Raw genomic sequence first — 27,207 nt, 5'->3', positions numbered from 1 at the left:
ACACTAGCCTTGTTTTAGACGATAAAGGGAAGAGCGAACGTCCCTATAGCGACTTTTTACAGCCATGTTGTCGTGAGCAATCATTTTAATTTCGTACACACCGAAGCATCATTTGCGGGGCATGTAACAATATACCAAAGACATTAGCCTAAAGGGGCAGAGCTTTCACTATAGTTAACACTCAAACCCACATAAAAAGAGAAGGCAACACTGTCTCTTCATTCATTCATATAAAAAAGAAGTTTAGTAACATACATAAAATTTAGAAAACCATTTAAGTGGTAAAGTGCAATGCAATGAATATTCCCTAATAATAAAATGCCTTCGTATAAAATGTAATGCTCCATTCTCGGCGGGCATCATCGCCGGTTGGTCCACAGCAGAAACGAACGCCCATGTCTGAGTGTATAAAATGACAGAGGAACCTGTCTGGCGCTGAGGAGCGTAAGATGGCAAGTGAGAAAGTGTCAGGGGGTGTTAAGGTTGAGGAGAAGGTGTCAGTGGGGGTTGCAGGTGAGAAGGTGTCAGTGGGGGTTGCAGCTATGGAGGCGGAGTCTGAGTCAGAGATGGTGCTGGAAGGGCCAAAAAATTTTGAAAAAGTTAAGGTGGGGGATGAAGATACTCAAGAAGAGCAAAAAGCAAATCCAATGAGCCCAAGAGAGGTGGAGATGATGGTCAAAGTACTGGACCAGGATGACATTAAAAAAGGTCAGTAGCACATGTAGTATACCTGTTTGAAGGTCTTTATTTCATTCTAGTGTCACACAAAGCAATGTAAATGCCTAATTTATAACATATTTTTTTATGTCGGAACGAAGAATTAATGCTGAGAAGGCCTGTTTAGATGCCACTGATACCACTAATGTTACACCTGTTATCAAACAAGAAAAAAATTGAAAAAAGAAAATATATAAAAGAACTTCGACACGAAGGTATTTCAGTGAACATGTATAAACAGCTAAATGCTTTGGGCACATACCTGTACCGTTATAATAACCAAAATGGCGCCTGTTTTCCAGAATATATGGAGGTTAAGCCCGCTATTATGGCGATTGCGCCACAGGGACCAAAACATAAACTGATCTCGAGCAGTGTGCAAGGTGAGAAAATGAGAGTATTTCTGTCGTTGAATATAAATTACAGATATAGAAGTTTAATTTTCTATTTACTTGTTTCGTAGGTAAAGAAATCAAAGGGAATAGAAACCCAAGCGACATCAAGACCTGTTCTGCCACAAACCAGTAGCACCTTTAAAGTGTAATACTATTTTTTTCACTTGTCGTATTGCAAAAAATGTTGTACATTTTTTTCCTTGCAATAAAACTGTTGCATGAACACTGTGTGGTTTATTCTGGGTATTTCACAAATATTAGTTAATAAAGGTTAATATGACTTTATATCTTTAATAGTTTATAAAGGTTAAATTTTATAAAGGGTAAATATGAATACATTGCCAACATAGACGCAAAGGGTAATAACACACGTGCTTTATACAAGTGTAATGGTCTGCAGCCAGAGAGGTGCATATACATCTATACAAAACACAAGCCTGTGATATGCGGATACCGCACCACATGGGACTGGGACAGACATCAAAAATTTACATACACACGCTCCCCAGGTCGAGGAAGTATCGGAGGATTGTCATGGATCGGTCGGAAGTTTATACACACCACACAACGGAAACGAGATTGGAACGAAAATATTTAACGGTACGACCAACCAAATGAGGCGACAATCGTCCATTTGGGCAGACTTTCGACCATCGTGTCACTCTATACACACTGACCCGACTTTTGAACGAGCGGTCGTATGTCGGCTGGTTGAGCCGTTTATTGGACGAAAACCGTGTAGTGTGTACCTAGCTTTAGTCATTACTGAACTATGCAAAGCCGTGTAATTGTTTTATTATTTTTCAACTTTAGAAAGGAGCAAGTCTCTAGTGGCGTGGAAGTAAGAGAGAGAACGGAAAGCGGGGGTGGCTGGGGAGAAGGTATGGGAGACAGCGAAAAAGGAGGGAGGGGCGAGAGAGCTAAAGAGGGACTGCATGGAGAAGCGACTTACTAAAGAAATAGTGATGTACAGGTCATTTTCTAGCCACTTAACCTAGCAATCAAATAATTTTCAAAAGCAAAAATGTTTCTTTTTAACCAGAAATCGTGAAATCACTGAAATAACAGATTTCTCAGGTACAGAACAGGTGAATCTAAGAAAGAATGATCAATTTATAAGAAATCATCAGTAATACTAGTGGTTTCAGACACTTGAGTTAAGTTCAAAACCAGAGAGAAGGAAAAAATGATAATGCATGTACAAGCATTAAAATGAATAGACCCATTCATTTCAATTTAGTTTCCAGATGTGCGCTACACACATTGAAATTAATGTGACACATTGAAATAGGAAAAGCTAAATTTATTGAGCTTTCCATTACTAGCCAAATGGGCGACTTATAGTACAGTCTGATCTTTGGATACTCTTTGGCATGATAGCACAACGAAGCCACAGGTTTTATTCTAACCAGGGCACTAAGTGTGTGGCGTTTGTATTTATTCTGTGTTTTTGTGTGGGTTTCCTCAGGGTGATTGGCTTTCCTCCCACAAACCAGAAACATACTGGTAAATTAATGTCAGTGTGTGTGTATGTGTGTGTGTGTGTGTGTGTGTGTGTGGTAGGGAATGATTAAAATCATTCTCTATTAAGCACTGCATAACATGTTGGCATTGTATAATGGTACATAATAATAATGCTAAAATAATAAATGATCCTGACCTTTTTGTGTTTCCATGTCCCCAGAGTTGTCTGGCAGTTGTGTTTCACATATTAGAGCTGGGACAAAGAAATCCCATTTTTGGGTGGCAATTTTGATTGATTTAAAAAAAAAAAATGGAAAATTAACCTTTATTTTTTGCCCGCAGACAGAAAGAGAAAGAATATATCAATAACATTCTAATTATTGCCAGTCGAATGAAACACGTCAAGTGGAGTGACAACGCAGGCTGAATGTCTATGCGAACCTAACCCTTAGATATGAAGGACTGTTATATATAAAAACCTGGCTGCAGATCTGACAAACAATTTTCACTGAGGCTGGAGTAGGGAGCGGAACAGTCTGTACATCTCTTAGTCAGCACTGGATATGGAATTATAATTTATTTTTATTTTTTTTAAAATGACAATAAATAAATAATATTCATTATGCAGGAGTCAAAACACGTGGTGGCTTGGCTATCTAACATCATCATCATCACCATTTATTTATATAGCGCCACTGATTCCGCAGCGCTGTACAGAGAACTCATTCACATCAGTCCCTGCCCCATTGGAGCTTACAATCTAAATTCCTTTACATACACACATACAGAGAGAGAGAGAGAGACTAGGGTCAATTTTGATAGCAGCCAATTAACCTACTAGTATGTTTTTGGAGTGTGGGAGGAAACCGGAGCACCCGGAGGAAACCCACGCAAACACGGGGAGAACATACAAACTCCACACAGATAAGGCCATGGATGTGAATTGAACTCATTACCCCAGTGCTGTAAGGCAGAAGTGCTAACCACTACGCCACCGTGCTGCCCAAGAAAACAATGCATTTATATATTTGATTACATAAATAAAAATATAGATTTTTTTTTTAAAGAAATCTGTTAAAATAGGTGAACAAAACACAAATTATATATTCAAAGTTACCATCTGCACATCACAATCTATAAAACTGAAGTCCAGATGTTAACACATTCATCATCATCTCCATATATTTATATAGTGCCACCAGTTCCCCAGCGCTGTACAGAGAATATGTGTCATTCACTTCAGTCCCTGCCCCATTGGAGCTTACAGTCTAAATTCCTTAACAAACATAGACTAGAGTTAATTTTGTCAGTGGCCAATTAACCTACTAGTATGTTTTTGGAGTGTGGGAGAAAACCGGAGTGCCCAAAGGAAACCCACGCAAACATGGGGAGAACATACAAACTCCACACAGATAAGGCCATGTTCGGAAATCAAACTCATGACCCCAGTGCTGTGAGGCAGAAGTGCTAAAATAACATTGGATTGATGTGTGGCATGGATTTCACACCGTGCTGCCAACTGCACATTTACTTGTAAAATCCTTGCAACACATCAATCCAGTATTATTTTACCCACAACAAACTTTATCTCCACTACCATCATACATAAGGATATTTTTGGTTCTTTTTCCCAGTCAGGACATTAGAAATGATATTAGAAAGAATGACTCAGGATACCTGTTCATGCTGGCGGGTTTCTTCATAATTTGTCTTAAAGGGTCACTAAACTTTAAACAAGTTAAATACAGCAAGCAACACGTTTCAAACATTACAATTAAATTAGCTAACGGTATCGATTATGGATTTAATTTTGTTCTCTGTTGCAGGCTAATTTCCAGTGCACAGTATTTTTACATATTTCTATTCATTGAACCTTTTTTATATAGTTTAGCTGTTGAATTTTTACTTATTTGTGTCTTGATATTATATTACAGGAATTCTGAAACTATAAATACACTGTCTAAAGACACACACCCACTAGCACTTAATTGCGCGTGGCAGTTTTCCCAACGCTACCTCCTCCTTTTATTTTTTTCTCTCGCCAGTGAACGTATTCATCGTATTTGACCGTTAATCACAACATCATCATTTATTTATATAGCGCCACTAATTCCGCAGCGCTGTACAATGAACTCACTCACATCAGTCCCTGCCCCATTGGAGCTTACAGTCTAAATTCCCTAACATACACACATACAGACAGACAGAGAGAGAGACACAGACTAGAGTAAATTCGATAGCAGCCAATTAATCTACTTGTATGTTTTTGGAGTGTGGGAGGAAACCGGAGCACTCGGAGGAAACCCACGCAAACACGGGGAGAGCATACAAACTCCACACAGATAAGGCCATGGTCGGGAATTGAACTCATGACCCTGGTGCTGTAAGGCAGAAGTGCTAACCACTTAGCCATCGTGCTGCCCACGATGTCAAACACAATCACATTTAACTTTCAGTATTTGTGGCGTTTAACACAACACCACAGGTAAGTGCACTTAGTTACAGGAATAACATCTGCCTGGGCCTACAGCACATCAGATTACAGTCCACTATATTTTCAAGGAACCCTAATAAATGTACTTTTGATAGAATTCTTGCTGTAAGTGGCCTGTGTAGTACAGAACACCTAGGGGCATATTCAATTAGCTTTTGGATTCGCGGTAACGCGCGTTACCGCGAAAAATGCGCGTTCTTGCGGGTATTACGGTACCGCATTAACGCGGATTTTCGTACGCAACCCTATGGGCTGCGAATGAAAATCCACGTTATTGCGGTACCGTGTATTACGTTTCGCGGCCGTTCCGGCGCGTTACCGCGAATCCAAAAGCTAATTGAATATGCCCCCTAATGTCCTGCACCAAGAATGCGGTTCTCATTATGCTTACAAGATGTTGAGTGGGCCATTGCTTATGCTTCATTAACCAGGATCTCTCTCTGGTACATCAGCCAATAATGATAAGAATAAGGTCCGGTTGTAAATATGTAAGCTTGCCACCAGGACCTTCTCATCTCTTTGTCTATAATACCCAGCTTGTTTATAACTGTGTTTATCCATAATTGTAAAGCGCTACAGAATATGTTGGCGCAATATAAATAAATTATGGTGACGATGATAGGTTGTGACATTACTACAGCCAGAACTCCCGGGATTCTGAAAGACCACTGAAGCTCATGCTATTAATACATATACATTTTTTAAAAATATTGACCCATTGCTGCATATACATTTGTACACAAACTTTCAAAGTGTCAAGCCAAATAACATTTCCACACCCTTGTATTCAACTTAATTAAAAGACTATACTCTATATAAGAAAAAAAAAAAAGACAAACTACAAAAAGGATCTGTGAGGTTATTAGGCAAATCATTGCTTTTTTTTAAACCTCTCAGGGTCTCATAATAAATTTTCTGAGTTAGTTCAACATCTTTAAGCAGGTCTCCATATTATTCTTCTCTTTAGAAACTACTTTTAACATTTAGGGGCATAGTCAATTGTTGGCGTTACAGTCAAAAGCAACGCGTCCCGCGCACTACTACCGTCATTACGGTAATAGTGCGCGTAAATACCAGTATTACGGTACTTTTCTCGCTGGATTTCAGCTCGCGGCTCAGGGAGTTGCGAGCTGAAATCCGGCTTACTATTACCGTAATACCGCTAATAGTTTTCCACGGCGGTAACCGCTGACAATTGAATATGCCCCTTAAACCCCCAAAAATAGCCTTTGATTTAAAAATATTTTAAATGTGGTAAATGTTGTAATTATGACATGTTCCATAAAATAATTGTCTTTCTTTTACGATCATTACAATATTACTGTTAAAGACAGATTTTTTTAAAAAAAAATCTACCTGCCAAGCTGCCCAAATTGTAATGCAAACATCTAGTTTCCCCATATGTTTTGTAATGTAAAATAGCTGTGTTGAATTAAAGGATAGGGATGGTGTTATTTCAACATCAATTACATGATGCTAACCAGGGTGATAAAGATAGGGATCTGCTTGTTTAGTAAATTCTCCGCACTGATTAGTTGTTTTGTTGTGGCAGTTTCGGGGCTATGTAAGTGCTGAGAAGTCCCAACATGTCCTGACAACCATAACTTGCACAGCACCTGCAGAGCCACAGACTGCAGCCTCTGCAGTAACATGCACCCATCCTTACACACTAGTGTGTTCATATGTAACACTGACTACTATGTGAATGAAGACCAGTTGTCTGGAGAAGACCTGCACGTTGCCTACCTCACTGACCACCGCTACTTCTGGCTTCCGGGACCCGGTAAGGTAGACTCGCGGCTTGTGCTTCAGCCAATCGGAATTCCAACTAAATATGTGACATCACATCACATAGCAACAGAGAGCATAGTTCTGACAGCTGGTGCTAAAGTATAATCTAACATGTCTGCTGCACAGCACATTTTCTCGGAGCCAATTGCCTATGCGGCAATAACTATTAGACTACGGGAAAATGGCCGCAGCAGAAACTAGATAGAGTCTATATCTATTCTGCAGAGATGACGAGCGGAGGTGACATCACGGCAGCGACAGTCTTGGAAGTGTGATGTGGCTGGGAGGGGATCACCATGGTAAGTTGTGTACAGCTCTTCACTTTGTGTCTTTGTTATGGCAGCTATACGTAGGGCGAATGTATAGTGTCTGTGGCACATGTTGTTAACGCTGATCCTCTGACAGATTTAGGTTGAATTAGTTTGACACGTGCATTGTTAATATTGTAGTTAGTGGAGTGCATACAGTTACCTAACTGAGCCAGCAAGATTTTTGGCACAGCAATATGTCATAATCATCATCATCATTTATTTATATAGCGCCAACATATTCCGTAGCGCTTTACAATTGTCAGACATGAATGAGAAAAAATGAACATTGGTGGCTTGTGTCTAGTACTTCTAATTCTGCTTAAAGTGACTATATTGTTGTATTATAGGCAACACTAAAATAACTTTTATGTTGAGTTCAAGATATTTTATTTTAATTTTCCGCCTTAGCAGAATGACTAGATTACCCTACCTATTGGTTATTCTAGTATACATACATAATATATAAATAATTGTATAGTGCTTGCAAAGTTCCAATTTCCTTGCAGTTGTGGCAAGTGATTGTTTTAACCTTAATCCCTTAAAGTCCATATGAATTTTAGTGAATTTATACATGTATAATAAGCCTAAATCCTAAGGGTAGTTTAGCTAATTAAATATCCTACCTGTTTTGACCAGTTAGTTAGATACTCTGTATGTCTATGTGTTGTGTCCTTTTGAATTGTTTCCCCAGGTTGCCAGTGGTGACTACTTAAAATGCTGGGGAAACAGTGAAGATGCATATGATAACATCAGTGCATCACACCTAAACTTCACAGGTTTTAAACTTTCTGATCATAGTGTTTTTTCCGCAGTAAGGTTCATAGAGGGCCTCATTTATAGATTGAGTGCATACCTTGAGTTCCTCGTAGCTCAAGATAAGTCCAACTCAAACACATTAGTATTTTTGCATCAGACATACAAATGTGTATACTTTCATCTGTCATTAGTGTAGAAATGTGGCTTGACAGTGTTAGTAGTAAATGCAAAAATTGCATTACCCTATTTGTATACAATATAATAATGTAAATAAGTATATACATGAGAGAATAGTTATGCTAATAAGGGTGAAAATGTAAAAAATATTGATCTACACACCCCCTCACATCCGTTGTGTAACCCTTGTGTAAAATCCAATGGAAAACGTCTTTCCTTAAGTCCAAACACTAATGACAAATGTCCAGCCATTGACAAGACTATCATCCTCCTGTATAGTTCAAATTCACACCCCTCAGAATCCATTCATATTATGTACATTAGTCAACAATAGAAGTCAGGCTCATCGTTCTATAATTTTCTGGCTCTGATTTTGTTTCATTTTTTTTAAAGCTCTGTATAACATGTCCATGTTGTAGCATTTATGCGCGTATGAGGAAGTCCATAAATTTAAAAAAAAATGTTTCTTTATCTGTCTTCATCATTTTAGGCTTAATTGAGCCTTCTGTGTTCTGCTGGCTACACACTATACAAAATTTCTTCAAATGCGATATCCTTAACGACTTTACCAACGATTAAAAACAACCCAAAAAAACCACTCACAATCAGCACGCCGATTCATGTGTACACACTAAACACATTGTACATGATTTACCTTCAGATCTGTTCTCTTCATCTGTCGTAAGCATCGGCTGAAAAGATTGTGACTCTGGACGCTCCACAGAGATAGATTTTTAGTTTCAAATGAATCGATACGAAGAGCTTTGAAATGATAACTGCTCATCGTTGCAGTGTACACACTAATGCAATATTGGGCCGATCACTTGTTTATCGGTTGACTGGCCCGATAATCGTCTAAAAACCCTGTAGTGTATACCCAGTCTTAGACATGTAAGTAGCACTTAGTGGTGTGCATAGGCTATTGCTACACAAACTATTTTTATTCTTCATTTACAAATACAAACAAAAAAAACACAGTTTTGTTTCATAGTTTATCATTTACTGGCAAAAAAATTACTTTTTTTTCTTGCTGTTTATGTACTTGAAAATATTTTTTAGGATTAGACTTGCTATCTTTTGCCATCTGTTTTTCAGCTACAGTCTTTGCTAGCCTGGTTTCCATTTTACATATTTTGTTACATTCGTTATATAATCATAATGAATTTTCAATCCCTTCTGGTTTTAATAATTGAAATGCTCTTATTTCCCAGTATTGCCACCAGTTAAAAACTTGATTTAAAGTCACTGGTTGGATTTCATTCCTATAAATTGATGTTGCTGTGCTGAATGTACTTGCAACAGTATTTATTTAAAATAATGACTTTATTGAAAAGTACATTTTCCCATTCAAAAATTCCTTAAATAGGGCTAAGGCTGGGTTTGTTACCTGAAAGTAGAAAGAAAATGTAGTTAATTAACATCTATGGCTCTGGAGATTAAAATGTTGACAGAACTTAAACATTTATATTTGGAAAGTGATTCATTTTGACATAAGGTACAGAGGTAATTTGTGGCAGTAAAGAAGTGTGAAGTAGCAGATATACAGTATTGGCTCCTATTTATGTCAGTCATATATGCTGTAAATAGCAGGTTTTGCAGTTCTGTATCCCAGTGTTTAAAGCCAAACGTTGAGGTCCAGAATCTAGTCCATGTTGTTGGTGTCCTGTGCTAATCCCTTGTTTCTTTGTGTAATTCATTGAAATCATTCTGCCTGCTTACTTTGCTTAGGAGTTGTTGATAGACGAACTCTCCCAGTAAGATATGCTAAATGTTTAGGCCAGATCACTTGGCTGAAAGTGGTTGTTAGCCAGTGGATGAGTAGCAGTGAGTTGATATGGGCAATATGTGCGAAGATTACAAAAAATACTAAATGAATGTAACATAAACAAAGCTATAGTGCAGTTGGAGCATACCTGGCAAGAGTCTTTGGCAGGACAACTGTGTGTAAGCAGTGCATCTTAACACAGACAGATAAGTCATTCATAGCTCATCATAATCACTTTGTCAGCTGAAGCAAAATGAAGCACCTGTCAGGTAAAAATATTGCTGAAATCAAGGAAATTAAATAACATGAAAGGAATATCCTAGATCTGTTTACAGTTTTAACCAACTGAAGTGTAAATGGATCTAATGAAACCTATGCAGAGTGCATTTTATTTCTACTAGGGAAGCCAAATCTTTGTCCGCTTTGGTGAATAAGGGTAATTATAAGGGTAATTTCAGGGGATCCGCTAAGACATCACGTATATGAGGGCAATGTACTTTCAACAAATGGACAATAACTTAACAGTAAGTTTTATTACTTGCATGCATGTTTACGTTTTATTGGTATTTGAGATGTCACGAAAGCAGGAAGCAACGGAAGGATGAGGGGGCAGAAATTGCTAAAAGTGAAATATTTGCCAGATGTCAATATTAGGGCTGTGAGCTCACCCTGGGTCAGTTATTTTGTGCTCACTTTGTGTTAAGACTGGCGTTGATTGATAAATTTTCTTTTTCTTTTGTGCACTCTGCCGAGAAATGTTCATTTTTAAATATGGATGGTGTGAAAACATTTGATAAACAACTTAATTCTTTGTAAGTGTCAGCAAAACGTGGTTGATTTTTGTTGAAAAGCAAATATCATTTGAATACAGTGTATAGTTTTGGTCCTTTTAAGTGTGCACTGGTAAGACTTCATCAGTAAACTATATTCTAGTGGTGCTGAAAATGTGATAGCTTCATTTGATTGGGCATGTTTCCCACCTTGGAGTGTGAAACAGTCAAGTTGACGATACAGGAGAGCGAAGCCATCTAGGTGACGGCGGCTGCTCAGGCAGGAGAGTAAAGCTGTTTAGGTGACGCTGCTCTCATCTGAGTAAGTGAAGCAGTCTAGCCAATGTTGGTTCCAGTCCAGGAGAGTGAATCCGTTGAACCATTAGGGCCTCTAGTCCTTGAAAGCGAATTAATCTACATGATGGTGGTTCCGATCCTGGAGAATGAATGCGTTTACTCAGCGGTGGCTTTAGTCTGTGAATGCTTCTACTAGACGGTTGCTCCAGTACTGGAGAATGAAGCACCCCAACATTTACCCTTCTAAAGTGGTTAGAAAGGTTTCCTATCAATACTGGGGATTTTATACTTTTAATAGAGATCTGTAAAATTAGCATATGTGAAACATGAATGTGTTTGAAGCGTTTATTTTCGTACAGGCTGAATCACTACAATAAGGAATGGTAAGTCTGGATAAGATCACTTTCTTTTTTTAATGTCACTATGACATCACTGTTTCACAGACTTGGCCTCTAGGCTGGGAAAGTGGTGACTAAACCCATCTTTTTAATGATTGCCGGTGATATTGTGTAATTTACTAAGACTGTTTGTAAACTTTATGGCCCGTAATAAATCACAAACCGTTTTAATTACATTGATATCTGTATTATGCAACCAGGCTGGTCATTTTGTGTCTAGTGATTTCCTTTTCTTGTGCTAAACATAATATCTTCTTTTCTGCAAAAAGTTTACAAGCAACAAACAGACACACCACTTCAACAAAAGTAAAGTATCACTGCAATGACGTGGTGTCCTGAGAGAAACTGTATATGTATATAATATATAGATATGCAAACCCCAAGTAATATTTTGGCATGCTGTAAAAGAAAGGGACCGGACTGTTTTGCTTTTCCTCAAATGTCAGGGCAACTCTGTTTATTTAAAATCACTTCTCAGTTGCTCGCTATATAGTGCTATGGATTTGAAGGTACGTCCTATTTTACTGCCTTCGATCAATAAGTGAACTATCCCTGTTATCAGCAATCTATACAACTAATGGATTTATCTTTTTCACATCTTTTAAATGTCGCGTTACTGCTATATGGGGTCGTTTTTTTTGGAGGTGAAAATAGTAAATATTTAGTATTAGAGTCACTGTTGCACTGTGGTCACATTTTTGGGACAGTGGGAAAGATGTACTAAACAGCACATTGTGGTCCCTTAATTCATTCCATGAATTTAATGATTTTGGAACAATTATTAAAGTGTATGCCTCTTGCAGTTCACCTACATAATTAAAATCCAATGTTAGTAAATCTAGCCCCAAGTGCGCTAGTGAAACATTGGTATATCTGATATCAAGGAGTGCGTACACATAACTGAAGTTATTATTCTTTTCCTTAACTGATGGGGACAGGAGGCCTAACTTTATTTATGTCTTAATCAAATGGTCAGTAGTAAATTCAGTTATCTTCTGATTTGCATATATTAACATTTGTTCGAGCAGCCATAGACCCTTTGGTGAACATTATGTCCCTAGCTTCATATTTAGGAAATATGTAGATGTCAGTACCAATCAATACATTGTGAACAGAGCTATGAACTTAAGTAATTTTAGAGAAATAACAACTCATTGTAAATAAACTCTCAAAGTAGTAGAACTCCAGGGGTGCAGCAAGATTTGTCATCCACCAACACCAGTGTCAGTTGCTTCTGTAGACAGTCAATGCGGCTGATTACATAAATTGCAACAATTGTCTACAAGTTTCAGTAACGACCATTCTGTGCAGACCATATTCTTGCCGGGTACAGGCACTTGCTGGGTAGAGAAGGGTTTATTGTGAAAATTATTTATTTGTTTAGAGTTCTTCAAATAAGAATGGTTTCATTATAATGTTTATCTTAATCTTGTACCTCTACCACCAATATTTTATTGAAAAATACACCTACTACCTCTAAAACTTTGTCACTGTGGTCAGGATTCCAATCGGCTACTTCCTCTACTCTCAAAAATATATATATATTTTGTGTTTGGTTTTTTTATGTGGATAAAAGTCACAAGCTATGAATAGGACATACTTAATACCATCTTTCATCAACTATAGTAGGTGTGATGACAAGATAGACAATGCAAACTTGTACATCTGTTCATTGTCTCATGGGCATAGAGAGGAACAAATTGCTTATTTTCCTTTATTTCTCAAATTCCTTTGTTAAAATGCAGAGCTGTTTTCTGTTCTTGTTAGGTATTGGCACAAACCTCACATTTATTGTCTTTTTCACTTTGACGAATTGTGACAGCATTACTTTTCTTTAATGTCTTCAGTAGAACAAATAAAGTATTTGGGGAAGTTCAAAATAATAATTGGCTATTTAAAGTGAGCAAAATAGTTTAAATACTTAAATATTTGTTCTTGCTATGAATGTTTGAAATTTCTGCCTGCTTTCAGCTTGAGCAGGTAGAAAGTGTTTCTAAGCAAATGTCTAAGTTAGTTAAGAAGCTGTGTTTACAATATATACCCCCCTCAGTCTACATCTACCTCTTAATAAAACAAACTTCACGAGGATGACTCCATAACAAAGAACTCCACACACAATGTAGCTTCCCCCATAACATGTATGTCTAGTGGATTCCTCCATTGGGAATCCCTACCTGCAGGCACTTCACTTTTTCAACCTTCCTGGTGCTGGAGGAGTGTAGCTGTAAGCAGGAAATGGGAGGACAGAGGGCCTGATTCATTAAGGATCTTAGCTTAAGAAATTTCTTATTTCAGTCTCCTGGACAAAACCATGTTACAATTCAAGGGGTGCAAATTAGTATTCTGTTTTGCACATAAGTTAAATACTGACTGTTTTTTTCATATAGCACACATATATCAACTTTAAATTTCAGTGTACAAATAAGCTATCAAGTATTTGTGTGCTACATGAAAAAACAGTCAGTATTTAACTTATGTGCAAAACAGAATACTAATTTGCACCCCTTGCATTGTAACATGGTTTTGTCCAGGAGACTGAAATAAGAAGTTCCTTAAGTTAAGATCCTTAATGAATCGGGCCCAGAGAGCGGATTTGCATTTTCTTAATGGGGAGCTCCTTTGTAAGGGGAGTCTTTCTTTAGTTACTACTTAATCATCATGATTGTTTATTTATATGGCCCCACCGATTCCATAGTGCCAGTCAGTCATCTTAAAAATATGGCAAACGTGAATACAATAAGTATAATGATGGATACAGAACAGTCATGTTAATATAGTTAAGCATAATAACGCCTCCATAGATGGTCATTAGCTAGCAGTAATAATGTGATGTAGCAGAGGATTTAGCTTAAGACTTGACGACAAGGGTGTACCAGGATTACTTAATATGGTTCCATAATGGCTGACGGATCACCAGAAATGTTTATAGATGCGGTCAGGCATGCATAGCGCGTGTGTTCTACATTTCATGGCATAAAATATATATAGACGTCTTGTCTTCTCACACCCGTGACTGTTGTTTCCCACTGACCTTGTCATGATAAGAACTGCACTACTTCCTGAACACACACATTCAATTCTGAAGTGGGAGAAGGTTTTGTGAGATGAGCAAAGAAGTTAGAAGGAGAGTGATAGGAAACTGAGAGACTCTTAAAAGCTTTCTGAAAAGAGATACGTGAGGCCTCAGATGAATATGGGAAACTTAAGTGTACTGCAGAAGATTAGATTGTTGTGTTATTCGGTGTACACATAAATGATGGATAAACAGATCTATATAAGGTACTGTCGGGATTTTTTAAAGATTTTTCTCCTTCTGTAACTATGTAAAACATTAGCTGCCATTCTTCCCTTGTCTATAGTGTCACTGCCTGCATCATGCCTTACTGTCTTCCCAATCACTGCCATTGTTAATCTTGGTGTGTGCAGTATTTCAGCACTGACCCCTCTGGTGGTTCCACCAAAGTTTTACATTTTTACCTTTTAAATAGAAGCTCTGAAACACATTGGTGAAATACAATCCACTATATATCTACATTGGTGTTGTGAGTGTGATTAGGATACAATTTAGTAGATAGCATGTACTGAAGACTGATATGAGTGATGCGCACCTGTCACTTTCCCAGGAAGCAATTGATTCAACTTGATTACAAATCACTCTCCCCTCTTTCCCCCTGTATGTCAGTGGGCTATTTTCCTTGTTTTTAATATTACCCTTTCCCCCTTTTTATAGCACAATCTTTACCCAGATACATTTACCCATTTGTACTGACTGCTCAATACAGCACAGTAAATGTTTTAGTAAAACACTATACTGTACATACAGTCTAAGGGCTGGAAATATGTAAATAACTTTTTTAAGTTACTAATTTATTTTACTGTACAGATGTTATTTTTGTATATGAAGCACACCATGTGGAAACATTTACACACTGGACCAATCTGTGTAACAAAATAATCAAATGTGGGCAATTATAAAATGCTTTGTGATCTTTACTTTACTTGAAGTCTGGGAGGATTTTTGATATTTCCCTCCTTTCACACTTCTCTGTATTCTACACTGAATGAGAATTCGTATCCAACCCCCATGTTCACATTATGTAGAACTTTCACTGTAATACACGTGAAAAAGTCTACAAAAATGTTTATTCCTCTTGTTTTCCCCCTTGAATAACTTTTATGTTAATGTAATTTTGTTTCTAAAATATATTCGTACACCTCCAACCAACCTAATTGATGTTTTCCTTGCTTAACAAAAATGTACATTTAGGCACCATTTTATTTGACTACAAACTTCCTATAGTTTACCAGCTGCAAAGTAATGTTAATGTTTATCACCCCACAGGGTCATGGCTCTCTCCTCTGCCTCTCCCACTGTTTCCCATCTGTCACACTACTTACTTTAAAGAGTGTTGTCCTTTCTGTTGCACAATCGGAGGTTCTCTTTCTGTTGTTAATATTTGAATTAACTATGCAGAGAGGATATTTACTGATAACATCCACAGTATGTACATCCCTGTGCTTGTTCGTGTTGAAAGATACATTAGAGCATGAAGATGGAAGCCAGAAGTATATTTCTCTTTAATCAGATAAGAGACAAGGTTGGGCCCAGGAGAGATGGCTATGATAGCTGGGCTCTAGTATCCATTGCATTGACAGATTTCCAACTGGTGCCTGAGGCAATGCTAATGTTTTGTCTTTGGAGCATATCAAATGGTTAAATTTAATTTCAAGCCTTCAGTGCGGTATAAGCGAGGTCAAACAAAGTCAAAATGAAAGTGATCTGCTTCCCCTTGAGTCTATCAATCTAACCAGGAATTGCAAACTATTCTCAGAGAAGTGCAGTGGCATACAGTCTGCCTGTGGTTGATCATGAATTATCTTGTATTTCTATATCTTTGACCTCTTGGTTGTTTCATAGAAGGGCAGAACATTGTTTTTTTTTTACCTCTAAAAATTGCATGTGGTCACCTTTTTATACTTGGACTCGTTTACAGAATCGTGTAAACCCATACAACTTGGCTTTGCGCAGCTATAGAATATACATCTTAGGGGTATTTGATTAACTTGTCATGTAGAAATGGATTCCAGCTGCACTGGTAGGGAACTACTTCTAATCGCCAAGATTTCTTGAAAGTAAACTATTTTTGAGTTCCACTAAACTACATACTGCAGATCTTGCTCTAATAAAACGTGTAATATTCTGTTTATTCATTCAAGTGTTCTATGGAATAATGTATTGTAGGTCCAGTCATATTGTCTATCAGTTATATAGTAAAATATTTAAATTAACTCTCCACCCACAAAGTAGCTTTAGTAGCCAACCCCGCTACCCTCCAACCATCAGTGCTGTATGCAAAGGAATGTGGGCAATATGAAAAGCAAACTGCACTGTTAGTTTCTCACTAGTTTCTTTGTATAACACAAAGGCAGCTGGACAAACCTTTACATGTCTGCAAGGAATTCTGTAAAATTTCAAGAGCCACGGAGGAAGTTTTTTTGAATAAAAGTTTTATAATGACTATAATATCATTGACTATAGTCATACTTGTGGAGTATAAAGTTTCTGAACAAAGCTAATTTGTTATTTTATTGTTTTAATTTTCTCTCTCTTTTGTCAGTCTGCCATTTTTAACTTCCAGAGCTTGTTGACGGTGATTCTTCTGCTGATATGCACATGCGCTTATCTCCGAGCCATGGTTCCCAATCTTCTTGACAAAAATAAAACTGGGTAAGTAAGCAGTATATCGCTTATTACTGTAACCTGCATCTCATCTCCATCTTATAAGCCTAGGCAACTTCTTGAAGACCACATCCTATACATAAACCTCCTTGACACCAGTTTTACTGGTTGGTCTTTCTGCACATAATCTACCCGCCTCTCTAAAACATTTTGCTCATACCTTGTGTTAGATCTCTAAATGGATCCAATTTAAGAACGGTATTCGGTGATGTTCCAAAAGTCCAAATGACTGTTCTTGAATTTAATGATACCTCAACCCACATATTGTGGCATCCTGAAAGTGTGTTACATAACTGGCAACTCTGGTAGAATTCTTTATTAACAGACAGTTCTGTAGAAGTAAACGTAATGTTATTTCTGTCTGTGACCATTGTGGTCCCTCACACATGCATACAGATCTGGGCACAGCCTTAGCATATTTTTGGAGAGGGATAGCCTAATATACTTTGAGAGGGGGGGGTGCTAAACCTGCCTGTGGGCGATACATGGGGGAAAGAGGAGGTCAGGCTCCCAATCTACAGAACATTTCAATAGAATTCAAAAGCAAAACATCACCTATATGACCCCTTGCAGTTATCAGTTGTTTCCACCTCAGTATGTAAAGTGATCCGGACAGGGTCCTACATGCTGTAAATGATAAGCATTGTAGTACGTAATGACTTCTTGTCCTTATATGTTTGAAAATATCATTAAATGATTGCACTGCCCTTCGCTATAATTCTGTCATAGTGACTCCCTTAGCCCAGGCTGGAGTTTGAGGGTGGTCCTGTTCCAGTGTCTGTTACTCTATTAAAGAGCATGTCTAAATGTTGAGAAGTTTTCTCCCTCTGTATGAGATAAATGAGTATGTGCAACATGGGACTGAACACAATAGCTGGGTAGATGAAAATTTCTAAATATTTATTAGCCAGCAATTAAATGTTCAGGTGGTGCAGAAGTCAGGATCAGGTTTTCTACCTATACGTATATATTAAACAGCTTAAACCATAAAGCAGACTGAGCCTACTTATTGAACCCCCTTTTTATAGTCGGGAGACACAAACTGTCTGGAGCTCTTGTGCATCAGATGCTGTCTGTTATATTTCATGCTCCAGTTTACGTTATTGATGATCTGAGCTAGATTTCTGTAAAGAAAATGGTACTTGCAGTGTCACCATTATAATGAATATAATTGAAGGATAAGAGAGATCAACTTGATAAGAATTGAATAAATAAAAGGTGACATGTGACCTAAGGGATAGTATGTCCAAAAGCAAGGGAGGGTGAAATTTGTGATGTAGACTGTTGTTTCTGTACTTCCAGGGCTTTCACGTTCGGGGTTACCTAGAGTCCCAGCTCCACTTATAATAAACATTTGATTGTAGTACTGAAAAGAAGTATACTGCTCTGCATTTTGAATACTTTATACAGTGCCAGCTAATAAAATGATTTTGAAAATAGCTCTTTTGCTGATAATGGGATTGTCGGACGTGTACAATTAAGCTTTATGCATAACTTAATGTAACTTGTATACAGAGGTGACTTTGATCTATAGATAAAATAAAGCTTCAGCTTCCTGTTCAAAACTGAATTCAGCTGCTAAGGCTTGAACTCCTGTGGTTGCAAATAATAAAATTGTGAGGGAAATCTATAGCGATGGACTAACCACTCTGAAATAACAATATAAACATGAACAAGTTTCCAGCATTAGAAGTTGATGATAAAGTAAATTCCAGAGAGCTTTAATGAAGGGGGGAACATCAGAAGGGGGCTGAAGAGGCTAGTTAGATAAAAAGTTGAGCAAAGTGACCCTTAAGGAGCCTTTGTAAGAGAAAAGGATAGGTAACAATCATGGGAGACTTTAATCTATCCGATTTGAACTGGGAGGGGTCTTTTACAAGCTCCACTAGTAGTAGGCACATTCTGAATTCCTTGCAAAGAGCATCCCTCAAGCACATGGTGAGGGAGACCCCAAGACACAGTATTAGACTTAATACTTACAAATCGTAACAGAATATCTGATGTAAATGTGGGTGAGAGCCTAGGATCCAGTGATCATCAGGTAGTATGGTTTAGTATAAAGACTGAGGAGACCAACTCATACAACACAAAAACAAAGGTGTTAGATTTTATGAAGGTTGACTTTGTAGAGATGGGAAAACATGTAGGTAACTCTTTGGCAGAGTGGAAGAACTTGGAAGGAGTGCAGGAGAGATGGGAAAAATTAAAAAGTGCAATACAAAGCAACAGACCTTTGGCATCCTTTTCCTTGTGCTTTTCCTAGTGCTTTTCCTAACCCTTTTGATACAATGTGGCTTGCAAAAGAAGTAGCAAGTATTGTGAAATTTAAAGAAAATGGCCTTTAGGAAATATAAGCAGACCCAGAATAATGAAGACAGAGGTGTATATTGTTAGACAGATGGAGGCTATGAAGGTAATCATATGTGCAAAGGCACAAGCTGAAGAGAAAATGGGCAGTCAGTAGGTAAAGGGGACAGAACTTTTTTTTAGGTATATAAGTGAAAGCAGAAAAACAAAAGGAGGAATAATAAGACTTAAAACAGAGAGTGAGAGTCTTGTTGAGGGAGACAAGGTAATAGCAGATCATCTTAATAATTGTTTCTGCTCTATGTTCAGTACAGAAAGAAAGGGGAAAGGGCTGCATTTAAGTTGCAAGTATATTCATAAAAATGACGTAGATATAAGTACATTTACAGAGGAGAAGGTCCTAACAGAACTCTCAAAATTGAAGGTGGATAAATTAATGGTCCAAAAGGGGTAAATCCTAGGATACTAAAAGAGCTTAAAGGGGTGCTGGTAACAACATTAACATAATTATTCAGTCTGACACTGGCTACAGGGGTAATTCTAGAAAACTGGAAGAAAGTGGAAGCAAGGAAGAGGCCGGCAACTACCGACCAGTGATCCTTACATTAGCAGTAGGCAAATTGATGGAAACACTCTTAAAGGGAAAGAGTTGTAGAATATCTCAAATCCAGTAATTTACAGGATCCCAAACAGCATTGATTTACTGGTGGGGGTGGTGTGGAAACAAATCTTATTGACCTTTTTGACTGGGTGACTAAAGTAATAGATCAAGAGGAGGGGTCCTAGCTGTAACTTATCTAGATTTTATTAACGCTTTTGACACTGTCCCATATAACAAACTGTTAAATAAACTCAAAAGCTTGAAATGTAATTTTAAGATGGTTGAATTTATAAGATCTTTGTTGCAGGATATAACACAGAGAGTTATAGTAGATACAGTGCATTCACAGGTGGGAAAGGTTACCAGTGAAGTACCCCAAGGATCTGTACTTGGACCAGTGCTTTTTAATATCTTTATTGGTAACATTGCAAATGGTATTGAAGGGAAAGTATGGCTTTTTGCAGACAACACAAAGATATGCAACAGGGTAGACACACCAGTTGGGGTACAACAAATGATTGATGATCTAGGTAGACTAGAGTAATGCTCAAGAGTGGCAGCTACAGTTTAATGCCACAAAATGCAAAATCATGCACTTGGGTCTCAAAAACCCAAAGGCTTTAGCCTTTGGGTTTTTGAGTATAAATGGCACTATAATGGAAACTGAGGAGGAAAGGGTTGGTTGCATAGGGAAAGTAATAATGCCACTGTATAGGTTGTTGGTACAGCCTCATCTAGAATACATTAGAGACTACAAAGAAGGGCAACTAAAATGGTGCATAGCCTACAGCACAAAACTGACCTGGAAAGACTAAAATATCTCAGTATAGTTTGGAGCAGAAAAATGAAGGGGGACATGATAGACGCTTTCAACTATATCAAGGGTTTTAACAAGGTACAGGAGGGAAACATTCTTCAAAGGAAGAGAAATATTAGAACACGAGGACTTGCACTGAAGCTGGAGGGAAGAAGGGTCAGAGGAAATTTGAGGAAAGGGTAGTGGATAAGTGGAATAGCCTCCCTTTAGAAATGGTAGAGACTAATACAAGAGAACAATTTAAACATGCTTATGGTAGACATAAGGATATCCTTACAAAGAATAAAGGATTATTATTATTATCGTAGATTTGTAAAGCGCCACAGAGCTCTGCATTGCCGTACAGTAGGGAAAATAATACATACATAAAACAGGGACATACAAGCTAGACAAAATAAATGCAGACATGAAAACAAAGGGTATGCAGGACATTGCTCATTAGAGTGCTTAGATTCTAAGTGGAAGAGGCACAACTGAAACAAGAAGAGCAAATGTGGCTCAGAGTGGGATAGTTGTGAGGGTGAATAGTGTTATCGGGGGTAAGGTCACCTCTTAAAAATGAGACGTTTCATAGAACGTTTAAAGATTTGAAGGCTGTGGGAAAGTATGGTTGAGCGTGGTAGGGAATTCCGTAAGTGGGGAGCAGCACGGGAGAAATCTTGTAGCCGGAAGTGAGAGGTGGTTACCAGAGATGAGACAAGGATCGGGTCAAAGGTAGATCTAAGAGGGCAGGAGGGAGAGTATTTTGATATGAGATTTGAGACATATGCAGGATTAGTGTTGTTGAGGGCTTTGTAGGTAAGGGTGAGTAATTTGATTTTGATTCTGGAGGATACAGGAAGCCAGTGTAGGGATTTGCAAAGTGGTGCAGCAGATGTGGCGCGGCGAGAGAGGAAGATCAGTCTTGTAGCAGCATTTAGGATGGATTGAAGTGTGGATATATGGATGTCAGGATTGCCAGATAGCAGGAGGTTGCAATGGTCAAGACAGGAGATGATGAGAGAATGGATAAGCGTTTTGTTAGCATGTTTTGTAAGAAAAGGGCGTTTTCTGGCAATGTTTTTAAGGTGGAGTCGACAGGGCTGGGAGAGAGTCAGGATGTGGGGAATAAAGCAGAGGCTGGAGTCAAATGTGACACCAAGGCAGCGGGCTTGGGAGACTAAGGAAATTGTGGTGTTATTGACAGGCAAATTTGAGGGCAGTTGGTGACTCTGACAGGAGGGAAGATAATAAGCTCTGTTTTGGACATGTTGAGCTTAAGGTATCATTAGGACAGATAGCAGAAAGACAGTTGGTTATACGAGAGTACAGAAGGAGAGCGGTCAGGGGAAGAGATAGAGATTTGGGTGTCATCAGTGTAGAGGTGGTATTGAAGACCGAATGAGCGAATTAGTGCCCCAAGAGAATAGGTGTAAAATGAAAAAAATAAAGGGCCAAGAACAGAGCCTTGTGGGGGACCCCAACAGATAGTGGTTGTGGAGGGGAGGATGTGCCAGAGGTAGAAACACTAAAGGAGTGGTTTGATAGGTAGTAAGTGAGCCAGGAAAGAACTTTCACGAAAGCCAATGGAGTGAAGGGTGTGTAAGAGAAGAGGGTGATCCACAGTGTCAAAGCAGCAGAGAGGTCCAGGAGAATAAGTATGGAGAAATGACACTTAGACTTTGCAGTAAGTAGATCATTGATCACTTTTGTGAGAGCAGTTTCAGTGGAATGTTGGGGGCAGAAGCCTGATTGCAGAGAGTCGAGAATGGAGAGAGATGAGAAAAAGTGAGACAGGCGTTTGTACACTAATCACTCAAGTAGTTTGCAGGCAAAGGGGAGGAGAGAAATAGAGCGGTAGTTGGAGAGAGAGGATCAAATAGGTTTTGAGGTTATCATGGGTTAAGAAATGGGCAGCCTAGATGGGCCAAGTAGTTCAGATCTCCCGTCAAATTCTGTTTTTATGTTCTAAAAATCCATTACTGTGTGAAGTGTCCTTTCGTTTCTTTAAAATGATCAGATAGGTCATTAAAAAAAAAATCTTATTGCAGAATGCCATTTATTGAAACAAGAGTTGGCCTACAGAACTTTAGGATCATTTAATTAACATGGAGGCATGGAAGCAAATGATGAACCACATAGGAGGAGCATCATGTTTTGGTTTGGAGCAAAGGCCTGAGTGAGCTTTTAAATAGACATTCTTGAGGTGTTAAGGCAGGGTGCTTAATCTGATCTTCAGGATTTTCTAATAAGTGTCTCTTTGAGTATCCTCTGCTCCGTATTAAAATTAAATTCAACGGCAATTACATTGTTACCTTTTCAGTGCAGTGTTCTCCCCAGAAAATTTTGCCAGCCGGCTGGCATTAAGAAGCAGCCGGGTAGTGCCTGTTATACTAGAAGAAACAATGGTTAATATTATTATAATATTACTCTGTTTGGCTCCAAGAGCCAGGTGTCAAGTACAAACAGTCGGGTGGAGCACCCGGGAAATAGGTGCTGGGGAGAACACTGCAGTGCAAATGGAGATCAGTTAAGACACAAATCCGACATGTTTAATACATCTTGTGTAAAGTGCTATAGTATGCAGATTACATTTATTTATGTATGCTTTTTTTTTTTTTCATCTTCCATGTGGTTCTTGGTTGTCTGTCTACTGATCATCAACTGTGTTTTAGTCCTAAATTCTTTTATGTCACGGAATGGTTTAAGTACAATGTTTCATATGAATGACTAATGGTTCTGCTATTTCTTATATAACTGTATGTAAATGTCTTTGTTTTCTTTGCAGTGTACTTGGCATATTTTGGAAGTGTGCAAGGATCGGTAAGTTTCACTTCTCCTTTTTTTGATTAAACACTTACGTGCTCAAACCTTGTAAAATTAAAGGGATTTTGTATCATTAATTTCTTTAACATTCACTCTGTGAGGTCAGAGCTGTACAGTTTTAAAAACACATACACGAACACATACTCCAAAAATATTTAGTTCTTGTGTGAATGCTGCACAAATATCTAACTCTAACACCTTAATGCTTTACATAGGTATTACCATAACAGGACATTGGCCTAATGTTTAGGTGCCTGATTTGTGTCTGATTCAGTTGATGAGCATGCACTCAGTCAACATAGTGTTCATTATGAATGCTATGTTCTCCAATCTGGAAAGATGGGTAGATCAGAGGGAAACAATCAGTGTCTCTCCTGCACAACAGCACTATATCATCATTTATTTATATAGCGCCACTGATTCCGCAGCGCTGTACAGAGAACTCATTCACATCAGTCCCTGCCCCATTGGAGCTTGCAGTCTAAATTCCCTAATATAGACACACACTCACACAGACAGACAAAGAGGGATAGACAGGGAGACAGACAGAGACTAGGGTCAATTTTTGATAGCAGCCAATTAACCTAGCAGTATGTTTTTTGGAGTGTGGGAGGAAACCGGAGCACCCAGAGGAAACCCACGCAAACACAGGGAGAACATACAAACTCCACACAGACAAGGCCATGGTGATTGATTGTAATCGTGATCTATTGCTAGCTGACATGCCAACTTGAATTAGACCAACATTATAAATTATCTTGTAATGGTGAGGTGCATAGGAAACCTGGATTATATTTGACCCAATCCAAAATAAAAGAAAAAATAATGAACAAAATAAATCAAGTAGTACAAAACATGGAAAAATGATGATAAAATAGTTGCCTGCATCCAAATCGGTCCCCAACACCTTAATGTGTTATGTTAAGCGGACACATTTTTTAAGATTGTACCTTGCTCATACAATAGTAGATGAATTTCCTACAGATTGAATATTGGGCAAACCAATAAATAAGGTGCCAACCCACATATATGGCCGCACACACCAGCCCCGCCTCTCCTCACTCCCACCATAAAGACTCTTTTTGCAAACTATGTATTTTTCATTCTTGGAACTTCATCAGAACTTGTAAAAGTGCACATATTTGGAATCCGTATACTAACAAAAGAGAGCCATATTTGTCCCCAAAAGAACTATAACATTCACTAGATTAGTCTGCGAAATAAGAAAGGTACTTTTATTTTATTAAAATGTTGCTCTGATTAAATTTAGGTATGTGTACCAAACTGAACAGTGGTATATGTACCCATTTTGGATTGCAACTCCAAGGAAAAGAAGCCAGTTGTTCTAGTATAAACGGTTGATCTGATACAAGAAATATTTTGTTACATAAAAATATGGGGCATACAGAAAAAGCACATCAAAACTTTTTAGTCATCTGCCCATTTTTCGGTTTTAAAAGCTACAAAAAACATGCTTGACAAGCAAAGCTAAAGTAAATAAGAATCTAAGTTAAACTAAAATGTTAAGCCACGTAATGAAACTGCACTCTTTAGGTTACTTCAGGAAAGAAGTGAACTCAAAATTGTATTATATGATGAGGAAATTATCCTTCTTGCCAAGGAAATAAATAATTACTGGTAGATCTATTTGCTGAAAATTCTTAAGAAAATATTTACTATATCAAAATATATATATATATGTGTGTGTGTGCGTATTCATATATGTTTCATATACCCAAACAATAACAAATTCTGTAATATATTGTAATAACTGTTGTTATGAATAATATTTAATAAAAGTGTGAACTATTTGGCTACACAACATATAGTGATCAAAAATGCACATTTTTGTGCGCAAACCTGGTGCATGCAGTGAAGTAAAATAATGAACATAGTTGCTATTTTATGAGGGATAACATTCGTCGTGAATTGTAGATTGCATCCAAGTAGGTGTCAGTGTTTAGTGTCATGTATCCTGATTCATACAAGATCACATACATTTGCTGGAATAAATGCTTTATTATGTAGGCTTTTTTTTTTTTTTTTTTTTTTTTTTTTTTTTTAAATCATTTGCGATCGTTATGTTCTAATATAATATATGCAATCATTATGAACATATTTGTATATTTTCAGCTACAGTTTTAAATAAAACCACCTGCAAATCTCAGTGTCAGTGGTACAGTGTAATATTATGGGGTCACTTTCACTTAAAGTTATTAAAGGCTGTCAAGGACTACATACTAACTAGGTGAGGCCCACGTGCAACCCCCAAAGCATCGATTTGATATGCATCATCTATGAACCAGAATTGCTTTTTCATAAATCGGCATACATTCATTATAACATCGTACTGCTGCCAACTCAAACAAAATTCTGAATAAATAGTCAAACACAGTCTGGCTTCACACGATGCCTATGCTTGTCTAAATTCATCACAGATTGTTTAGTTCTTCACTAGACAGTATAGTAATGTATCATAATGTTTATCGCTCTGATTGACATGCTATCTTGAACACAAGGGAAATGCATACATGTGATATATTTCAAGGTGACTTCTTATGCCAAAAACATCTTAATCTTGGATGGGTTTCACCATTTGTGCAGACCTATGTACTTTTTATCAGAATAAAAACATTTTATGTTTTAAGATTACATTATCTCCTGCCATTTGATCATTTTTTTTCTTTAAATTTAGGCATGTTAATTTCTCTCCTCTTGTATATTTTATTTGCTAGGTGAACGGAAAAGTCCATACGTTGCCGTATGCTGTGTGGTGATGGCTTTCAGTATACTCTTCATGCAATAATCTCACAAGGACTTTAGCTTTAAAGATTTTTTTTTTGTCATGGAATATATATATCACCATGATCATTATTATGTGTATAAAGAATTTCTTTTGCTCGATGCACTGAGTGCATGAAAGTTTACGCTGCAAGTTTTGGGGCCAAGATGGTCTTACATGGAATTCTGAGAACATTTGCAATTCGTGCATAACTTAACAGAGCTCTATCATCATCATCGTTTTTTTTGTTTTGTTTTTTGCTCTTTTCAAAAAATTATTTTGGCCTTTTTATTTTGAAAGTCAAATTGTTCTTATGAAAGAAGCAACCTTTTTAGAAAGCCCCAGTAAATTATTTAAAACTCTACAATGGAAAAAAAAAAATGTTTGACCACAGATTGGTTTACTTAATAAAATTAATTTGATAACATGTTTTTAGAACCAAATTTCTTGTCTTTGTTCCCAGTTATTGTTTATATTTTTGAGTCAAAAAACTACCGTGTAGTAAAGAAATGCAAAGTACTAAAACTGTATTAATTACTTTATTTTTAAGTTTTCCAATAAATAGTAAATTGAGTTGAATAACAGAAAAGGGTCACTTATGTCACAGTGCTCCCTTTCCCCCAGGGCAATCGTGGTGCATAGTGGTATCTTTCCCCATAGAATTTTGTTAACCAGTTGTTAGATTCCATCCATTTATAGGAACAAAACTCGGAGGTTCCATATAGGATTAGATATACTTACTATATTCGACGTAGAGATGAGATAAATATTCCAAATTGCAATCCAGAATCAAAGTCAAGGTTAACCAGAACAGAAAAGG

General features: G+C 37.6%; 2 protein-coding genes and 1 long non-coding RNA gene across 5 annotated transcripts in view; 2 read left to right on the top strand and 1 right to left on the bottom strand.

The window, feature by feature from the left end:
* The window catches only part of XRCC4 (X-ray repair cross complementing 4), a 253,481-nt gene extending 246,581 nt beyond the window's left edge, over positions 1–6,900 (bottom strand). For 2 of the 3 annotated variants that reach the window (XM_075180439.1, XM_075180455.1), the window contains exon 1: positions 6,817–6,900. The gene's annotated coding sequence lies outside the window, so the exon portion shown is untranslated. Of the gene's footprint in view, positions 1–2,772; positions 2,833–6,816 lie in introns of those variants that run through there. The other variant, XM_075180448.1, reaches the window with a different exon arrangement.
* LOC142109132 (uncharacterized) lies at positions 765–1,288 on the top strand. The gene is made up of 3 exons (XR_012680287.1): positions 765–932; positions 1,020–1,100; positions 1,181–1,288. It is a non-coding gene; the product is annotated as an uncharacterized LOC142109132 (long non-coding RNA).
* A 155-nt stretch (positions 6,901–7,055) lies between the features above and the next one.
* Positions 7,056–26,830, top strand: TMEM167A (transmembrane protein 167A). Its single transcript, XM_075180428.1, has 4 exons — positions 7,056–7,160; positions 16,954–17,063; positions 23,568–23,602; positions 26,341–26,830. Exons 1-4 carry the CDS (start codon positions 7,158–7,160, stop codon positions 26,409–26,411), a joined length of 219 nt encoding a protein of 72 aa, XP_075036529.1. The 5' UTR covers positions 7,056–7,157; the 3' UTR covers positions 26,412–26,830.
* The last annotated feature ends 377 nt before the right edge of the window (positions 26,831–27,207 follow it).

Source organism: Mixophyes fleayi, chromosome 1 (assembly GCF_038048845.1).
Source record: "Mixophyes fleayi isolate aMixFle1 chromosome 1, aMixFle1.hap1, whole genome shotgun sequence".
Taxonomy (NCBI): Eukaryota; Metazoa; Chordata; class Amphibia; order Anura; family Limnodynastidae; genus Mixophyes; species Mixophyes fleayi.
This window is presented reverse-complemented; position numbering and strand designations above follow the sequence as displayed.

Bases quoted from the DNA above. Each gene is read 5' to 3' on its own strand.
- TMEM167A (XM_075180428.1), top strand. The intron at 17,064-23,567 runs GTAAGTAAGCAG...TTTTCTTTGCAG, and splicing joins CTTGACAAAAATAAAACTGG to TGTACTTGGCATATTTTGGA. The intron at 23,603-26,340 runs GTAAGTTTCACT...TTTATTTGCTAG, and splicing joins TTGGAAGTGTGCAAGGATCG to GTGAACGGAAAAGTCCATAC.